At 45.6% G+C, this 8,827-nt stretch overlaps 1 protein-coding gene across 1 annotated transcript in view; it reads right to left on the bottom strand.

Moving 5' to 3' along the window:
• Positions 1-762: 762 nt before the first annotated feature.
• Positions 763-8,827, bottom strand: part of LOC309670180 (calpain-8-like) — a gene marked incomplete at both ends in the record, with an annotated part of 30,874 nt that continues 22,809 nt past the window's right edge. Inside the window, 9 exons of the mRNA XM_082481025.1 lie at positions 763-786; positions 1,681-1,739; positions 2,360-2,476; positions 3,417-3,495; positions 4,822-4,890; positions 6,108-6,172; positions 6,731-6,788; positions 7,722-7,787; positions 8,479-8,515. Of these exons, the coding sequence (XP_082337151.1) occupies positions 763-786; positions 1,681-1,739; positions 2,360-2,476; positions 3,417-3,495; positions 4,822-4,890; positions 6,108-6,172; positions 6,731-6,788; positions 7,722-7,787; positions 8,479-8,515 (574 nt within the window). The remainder of the gene's footprint in view (positions 787-1,680; positions 1,740-2,359; positions 2,477-3,416; positions 3,496-4,821; positions 4,891-6,107; positions 6,173-6,730; positions 6,789-7,721; positions 7,788-8,478; positions 8,516-8,827) is intronic.

Here is an 8,827-nt window from a genome sequence, read left to right as displayed (position 1 = left end):
GGGCACTGAAGTCCACCTATGGACAAGCATTCACAGGAGAAAAACTCAGCTGAAATAACTGCAGCAACTTGCCTACGGCCTTCCATCCTTGCTCCTCTTCCTGGAAGACTGAGCCAAGAGCCATGGAGGAGTGCCATCGTGTTTGCCTAATTCCCTATTCATCCTTGGAGCTGTGTCCAATGCCCAACTCCCCTGTGCTCTCAGTAGCTCATCTTCTGCCTCTGAGCTTCTCATCCCCAGCTTCTGTGGGCGCTTGGCGCAGCCAAAGCAGACAATTGGCTGGGAAGGGAGGTAGCCAGAGCAGCAAAATAAATTTTGCCCGTGCTCTGAGCATGGGTTTCTCTCTGTGAAACGTATGCTGGGCCTTGCAGGCAATGGAGATCCCTTCCAGGATTTTGAACACTGCTGAACTCTGATGCACGGTCAGAAGTCAAACCAAAGCCACCTCGTCCCATCTGTAGTAAGTCAAAATTTGTGACATTTCAGCGTGACACACAGAAATACTCTGGGCAGGAAAAGTAAAGGAGGTTGGGGTTGGGTTTGTTTGTTTTATTTGTTTGCTTATCCTTTTTTTTTTTTTGTCCAAGAGTGCATTTATTTTATAACTGACAGGAGATCATTTCATTTTTAGTGAGTCTAAAGTAACTTGCCAGTAATAAAAACAAGTTTGTCTCTCTGCTTTCCGTAACATGGAGAAGCCAAATGAGTGGTTCCGTGTTCAGAAGAGCCTCAGAGGTCTCTGCTGAATTCACTGACCATGGTTCAAACCAGCGTGCAGCACAGCCACTGAGGGAGAAACAGAACAAAAAGTCAGACGACCTGGAAGCTCCACAGGATGCCACCAGGGCACTCTACCATGGCTCTGGGAGAACAAGCTGGGAAAGGCTGGGGCTGTGCTTTAATCTGTTATACGTGTAGGATCCATCTGCTCTGGAACTTCAGGGAAATATCTTGCCAGGATCAGACTCAGACATTGCAAGTCAGGTCTCTTCCAGGGGAAGACCAGTCCTCCAGGGCAAGCTGTGTCACCTTTGAAAATTTCTAGGGTCGGAGCATGCAGTGTACAACTTCAGCTAGATTTAACTAACTGTGACTGGGGGTCACAGGGCTTCCTGGCCATCCTCCTCCCTTCGAGCCAGCCTTCAGCTGAGAGGACTAATTGGATGGACCTCTTGGGGCCCCTTCCAGCTGTTTCCTGAGATATATTTGTATTCTGCAAAGGGAAGACTCAAGCTGATTGCTTTTATTACAGCTTCAAGAGGGGAAATTTGCATTAAAAACAATGCGGGGAAAAAAAGACCTGGCATCTTAAAAGGTCTCTTCTAATTCTGGCAAGTTGATCAGTACATTCTCTGCCAGACGAGAACAGTTCCCTGCTGTGTGTTTTCTAATGAATTGACCACTGCCCTCTAAAAGTAGACAGTGAAGCACACTGTGTAAGTACCTTCTCAAGCAACCTTAGGGGTTTTGAAAGTATCCTTACGTTTTTGTTCATATAAGGTAAATTTTCATTCCACTGATTCAGACAGGCCTTCTGAGCTGAAGAACCTTTTCACATAAACAAACTTTCCCTTTGAACCGCTATTGAGTTTACCACTTATAACAGTGTTTTTAAATGTATTTTAGTGTGGTCCATAGCTGTAGCTTAACTAGATGGTGTTTCAATTTGATCAGCCTCACCTCAGCCAGAGAGAGCTGGATGACTCCACCCTTGTCTTTGTCCAGGAGATGGAACACTTCTGGAAAGTAGAAGAGGGGGGAAAAAAATGGATATAAACCACAGAGTTTGGCACATAGAGAATCACTGTCTGACAAAATGTAGAGGACTGGCTTTTTGCCATGATCTACTGGAAATCTAGACTGGTTCTGTAACAGAATATTACAGATGTTCTTCTTCCCTCTTACAAGTCATTTCTAAGCCGCTTCATGGGGTGGAATAGTCAGATCTACAGCAGCAAACTGAGAGTTGGCAGCAGGACAACTATAAAACCTGATGCAGTAGCATCTGGTGTGATCCAGGGGCAGACCTGTAAATCAGGTCTGAGTAAGAACTGTACATGATAAATGGTACCATTTATAGGAACTGGGACAACTTGGGGGCCAGAGCACTGACCATAAAGTGCAGACAACTGTAAAGCAGAAGAACATGGTAGGTTATGAAAACGACCCCCTCACTCCGTGGTCATTTGGACAGATAGGCTTTTGCTATTTCTCTGGTGCTTTCTTGAACAGACACCATTTTGCTGGCACCCTCACATTTCCATGCAATTTGCTACATTCAAAGTGAAAAGATACCAAATGCTTAATGAAACCCCCAAATTTTCAGGAATCCCCTTGGCTGATGAACGGAGGCACTTACTGAACAGGGTCTCCAAGCGGATCATACAGGCCACAAAGCCATCAAAGTCAATGGTCAGCTTGCTGCAGGCGTAGCGGATGACAATGCTGTGCTGCACCTGATCATTGAGCGTGAAACCTGAAGGCACGAGAAGCATATGAATCACTGACGCAGCAGGTTAATATGCTGTCTTTGATGTGACTTATCTGTGGACTGCTGCAGCTGCAGGCAGACCTGGATGAAGGACTGAGGACTATTCCTCCAAGAAGGTCTGTTGAACTCCGTCACCCACCTCTGCTGTGAGTCTTTTCCAAACCTTTTTGTGCTGGGGGAAGAGAGGCATAAAGTTCTCCCGCAGCATTTTGTCAAACTGCATATTTCACATTGTTTCACAGCATAACCAGTCCTATGTTCCCTAGATAAACCCCTAATTAGTGAGTCTTGGTGCTGCAGCTGAATAGCAGTGATTGCAGTAGAGCCAATTGCTCACATAACACATTGGGCTCTATTCAGGCCCATATTAGTGCTATTTCTGTCTCTGGATCATTCACATAAACTCCACCGAGCACAAGACTGATCAAAAAACCAGTGCTCCCCTAGATGCCCCTGAGCTCATAAGAACTCCTCCAAAAGTGAATAGCACACATCAGAGAGTATATCGTTGGGGCATGCCTTGATCAGGCTTGCACCTTCTCTAGCGCAGAGAAAGGTGGTGGGAGGAAATGCAGGAAAAAGAGGATTTAGACATAGCTCTGAAAAAGGGAAATTAGATTAGGAAATAATGAGGCCAAAAATAGAGCAAGTAATAATCAGATGGATAAGCAATGGTCACAGCATGGACAAAAATATCAATGGTTCGTAATGCAGAACAGAGGATGGGTTTTGATGTATATAACAGCAAAAGGATGTAGCAGTACGTGACTGTCAGGAAGGGAGAATGGCACTGGCAGTGCTGTGATCTAGGAGGCGGGAGGGAAGCAAAGCCAAAGCAAAGCCAAAGGCTCCACTGTTCTTTCGATGTTTGGGGGGGGGGGGGTGACCGCAGTGACCCGACGGTGTCCCCGAGCTGCATACTCACCTGCCTCTCTGAGGGCATTTCGCATCTCGTGGGAGTCGATGGTACCGGAGTAGTCACTGTCCACTTTCTTATAGATCTCCTGCAGCAGAGGAACGAGGGAATGCAGAAATGGCTTTTCAACGTGTGCCTGCCCAGCAATGTGATGGTGCAAGCACAGGCAGGATTTGGCTTTCAGGGCTGGATGACAACAGTAGTGAAGACATGGTAACACGAGGGCTCACCAGGAGGTAGCAGCCAGAATGAAGTAACCAGGGATCCTCTAGGGTTTCACCTTGGTTTTCCAGTCCACTCTGCAGCCCGTGCCCTGCCATCCCCCCTGCTCCTGTAGCTAGATTAAAGCCAGGACATTCGTGCCTGCTTCTGCTGCATCCACACCACCATGCTGCTCTGCAGACACAGCCTCGGGTTTCTGACGGCTGGGACAGGGGCTGCCCTCACCAGCCCAAGCTCCTACTCTTTGAAATGTTAATAAGCAAGGGAAATGTTTCGAGTCACCGCTGGCAGGCAAGGCAGACAGGGAAATTTGTTCCCATGGGCTGGCAGCCTGCCTGCCTGCCTTCATGTTACGTGGTGGCAGACAGGCCACTGAGGAAAATATCCTTTCATTTGGCAAACACCGCAACAGACAAAGTCCATTTGGCTTAATATTTCAGACGAGATGACAGATGCTTCCTACTGCCAGCAGGTTCATTATCCAGAATTAGAAGCCACCCAGACCTACAGCTCAGGCTGGAATTGGCTCTCAGGGTTTGTTCTGCCAACGCCAGCCTCGGGACAGAGCCGGTGCCCCCCGCTGAAGGGGAGCTGAGCATCTCCTCATGAACCTCCAGGACAGGTGTTCTGTGCTGACCAGCTCCAAGCATGGTAGCAGCAGGCTTGCCTGAAAGGGATGCTGTCAAACAAAGCAGGTCCAGATTTGACCTTCCTTTAGACTGCTTGATTCTGGGTGCGCTTCTAGGGATATTAAATCCTCTGTCAGAAAAACAATTCAGCACTTCTACAAGATTTAAAAAGTACAAAGCCAGGTTGTTGCAGGTCCTAAAAATATGTTTCTTGTGTTTGCTGATGCTCAGCTGGCAATGTAACATATCGCAACAGCAGAGGCACGTTCATAGGAGCTTTAATACAGCAGGCAGCAGAGAGCTGTCTTTGCCAGCAATGAAAGAGGGTTAATCTGGCTTTCCATAAGGTATTGCAAATTATGGAGAGTGGTGGGGCCAAGGTGAAAGAGGATCTGCTTGTGTCCTTTTAAATCAGAGGTGTTTCAGAGCCCTGGAACAAATGCCAGCCATGAGAAGGAAGGCTTCCAAGTATATCTGCCTGTGGTGGCTTAACCCTGTCTCAGTTCTGTATCTGTACTTCAGAGCTGAGAGGGAAGAGGAGACAGTCAGAAATATTATGTTACCAAATACTTTTGAATCTTCATCCAAAGTGTCTTGAATTCTACAAGTCCCAAGGTGCCGGTCCCATTGGTCTGGGGGTGTTAAGGCATGGTTCAAAAATCAGGATTCCCCTATCCTTAGCAACACTGGACAGCAACCAGTTCTGATAAAAATAAATCACCCCTCTCAGTGTCATCTTAATGCCGTATTCATTCTCATTTGTAATACATCTCCATCTCACACAGACATGCCCACAGCTTTACGTTTGCTTAGCTAAAGGCATGCCAAGAATTTCTAGGCTATCTGCCCTCTCAAGGAATGATGTATGGGGCTGCTAAATATATAAGCACGATCGGATCCACTCACATTTTGGACAGTTACCAGTAGATTAAAGCCCTTAGGGAACCAAAGGACTGGCCTCACAGTGGACAAGTGTCAGAAAGCAGAGGCAGGAACTGCGAGTGAACATAGAGAGTGAATAGTAGGCTACACAGGCTTCCCCCATGTCCTTCAGGGCCTTGAACATCCCCTCCTCTGGAAAATCATAAAGAGCAAGGAGTTGGCCCCCATGATGCTGTATTTATTGAGCCGCCCTATTGGCTTTGGGAGGCTGTGGAGCATATAAGGCAAAGACACCACTTCTCCCAACAGCCACTGACCCACAAGATCCACAGGTAATCCCTGCTGACCTCAACACGCGTACGTCATGAGACCAACATTAGTGTAATCCTGGCAGCATGGCTCTTGACCGTCCCAGTGCATTGGCTGCCTTCCCAGCACGTCAAAGGAGTACTGGACAGATGTGCCCACCTCTCCTTTTCCCTTCGTTACACAAAGCTTATTAGCACCCATGTGTCCTACAAGCTATGCCGAAGGGAGGGAGGCAGGGCATGCGCTCACAGCCTTCCTCCTCTGAACAGGCTCTCCAGCCTCTCTCTGCTGCTTTGAGCTCTGTGCTCTACAAACTGTTCCCAACTTAGAGGTGGAAGTTGAGGTTGGGCTTAAAACCCGCCTCCTGCCAAGCACACTGCGTATGCATCCGAAACTGCACAGGTCCCTGCTTCTCCTCCCTGCTCTTTTTAGGGAAAAGTTTCAGCAATGAGGGATGCAGGGCAGGTGAGAGAAGCAGCCGATGATTAAATGGTTCAGGTTTCTGCCATCCTGAGATGATAGAGCTGCTTGACTGAATTTTATGCCTTCAGCCATGCTCACGGACAATGGAAGTGTAAACTTAGCCTTATCTTGTCAGGAAGTTTCGCGAAAGGGATCCAGAAATTTTAAAGGTGATGAAATGACGTTCAAAGGATACATCTAAAAGGCTGATCATGTCCCTGCAAGTGTTAATGTTGAATCCATCACTTTTAATATCCTTTCCTGTGCAAAAAGGAAGTAAAAATCTAAGTCAGAAATAGTTTTAGACAAATATTTTTCTGCAGACGCTCTTGGAGATGTCAGCCACCTTAAAAACTTGTGAGCAAAGTAAATGCCCTGCCATTTCTTCCACTGTTTCCCTTCAGCTGGTTAATACGGCTTTCTCACACAGGGGCAGGGGATGCTATCGGTTTTGGGGGTGGTAAGGCTCTATCTGTCCACAGAAGTTACGCAGCAGCGTAATAATATCTTCCCATGGTGGTCCTCCTGGGAAGGTACAGGGAAAACAGTGCCTCTGTGGGACATCGGCTGGCAGTGCTTGGAAGTGGAGCACCGCGGGTATTTTGACCCCTCATATTAGAGGTTCAACAAGCCAGGAGAAACTCAGCTGGGGGTGGTTTTTCATCACCCTTAGCTGATACAGCTGGGTTTTGCTTGCACAGAACCCTCCTGTGTGCTGATGGCAAAATGCTCACTCTGACCAAAGGCCAACTTGATGTCTCACCATTTCAGTACGTGCCTTTCAGCTCCATTCAAGGGGAACTACATAACATTACTTACTCTTCACCAAAACCCGGTTTAGGATAGTTTGAAGTTCAGTTGCAGTCACTTCGCAGTCCTGAACAGAAAACTGACTTTAGATGTTAACACAAAAATTGTTTGAAACAAACTGTATTCATTTGCTGTCAGACATCCAGAGACTATTTTCCTTCTATGTCTAAGGCATGGAAACCTTTGATTATGAAAAATTTTCCCGACACTTTATATTTGCCACCAGACATCACGTGTAGAGAAACCATTAATATTTCCTAGCCTTATGGGAAATAAGTATTTTGTTAGATGTGATGGTGGCATGACCCAGTAAAAGTTAACTTTTTAACAGGTTTGACTGAATTGGGTGACTGCCTTCTTTCTCAGCTGAAAAGGTTCAGGAGAACATTTGAGATTTTCCAGGCTTATAGAAAGTACAACCAAACAATACTAAAATTGCCCTCTCAAAACTCAAGAAGGTTTTTCTGACTAACAAGATGTTTTGCCTCTTTGGTGCCAGTGGCCACCTGTTCATTAAGAGTAAATCTGACTTGACAGCCACAGGCTAGCACAGCAGGGCTTCCTAGATACTGAGGTTTGTCAAATACAATAAATAGAGAGAAAGTTCAGCCAACAGTTTTTCCAATTCCTGGGGCTTCTAAACAAAGAGGAAGGAATTGGCCAACTAGGCAATTGTCAGAATTATACGCTAAATCCACAGGTAATTTATTTCTACCTTGGGATAATATTTTCACAGTCCTCACTCCCATCACCCCTATTTTCAAAGTTATTCCATGCCCTGCATTACCGAGGGAACAAATCACATTTTGCGCCAATAAGAGGAACAATGTAGTGAAACCGTTCTATTGTAAAATAAATTGAACTGAAACTGGGAGTTAATAAAAGGGGAGAAATGCTTGGTTTTTTGAAGACCAGACAGTAAAAGGAACTGGCAAGTCAAATATTTGCATAATCATAACAGAGAGGTCCCAGTCTTTTTCTTTCACTTTAACCCACTTACCTCTCCAGAGAGCTTTTGAAACAGAGTCTTGAACTCATCATCTATATCTTTGTTGTCGACATGAGGCTAGAGGAAAGAGATGACCGAGAGTGCGGTTTACAAGGTGGTTCTAGAACGCGAGCTGTGGATATCGTAAAGCAGCTTTACAGGGGACTATTTACAGCAATGGAAAATGAGCACTTGCTCTGCAGCAAAGGCAAACCAGAGACACTACTTAAATCACGACCATCCAGGGCCTGGCTTCATTTGGGAGTAAATACTTTCTAAGACTGATGAAAAAGTTTTCTTCTACTGCCAAAATAGTTTTATAAAATAGCTGCAGTGAAAATGTTGCTGCACCTGGCCATAGCAATTCAGCACTTCCTTGGAAGGCTGCTTTTGCAATTTCTCTTGGGCTTCAGGAAGACTATTTGTTTCTATGAAGAGGATTATTCAGCACCCTCCCCACATCCTCCTACCTGCACCTGTACTAGATGGAAGGACAATTTCACGTGTTCCAGCCCAGTCTACAAGGGTGCAGTTTCTGTTCCACATGGGCCCAGGTACATGAAAATGCACATGAAGCTAAGCCATGGAGATATGTAAAGAATCCCCATAACCAAAAAATATTTTTCCTGAGCACAAACACATACTGTGATTCCAGCTCAGGAGAAAAATAAAAACCTCACCCCCGTTTTGGCCTGACATTATGAAAGAAAAGCCTGTTAAAAAAAAAAAATCCAAACGATGCAACAATCTGCCCAGTTAAGACCTTTACCTCATACGGTCTTGCAGCCACCACGTCACCAATCATCCTAAGGAAAAACAGAAGAAAAAAAAACAACCCAGCAACAAATTATGAGTCTATCATTTGCCCTTAAAATGATTAGCTAAAACAAGCTGGTTTAATATAAAGTGTTACTAAATGCATAGAACACGTCCCCAGGTTTCCTACTTCCTACACCTCTGTCTGTCCCACCTCTTTGAAGATTTCCCTGGGAAATCCAGCCTTGTTGTTCTTGTCTTGTATCCAGACTGCTGTGTTTTCATTCAATGGCTGCTATTGATACAACCCATTTTAAAACCATCTCCTCATGGTCATACTCCCAAATCTGCCACCCTTTAAT

This window comes from Vanellus vanellus (assembly GCF_965231255.1).
Source record: "Vanellus vanellus genome assembly, chromosome: 3".
NCBI lineage: Eukaryota > Metazoa > Chordata > Aves > Charadriiformes > Charadriidae > Vanellus > Vanellus vanellus.
Note: the sequence above shows the minus strand (reverse complement) of the source record. Positions and strands in the feature narration are given on the sequence as shown.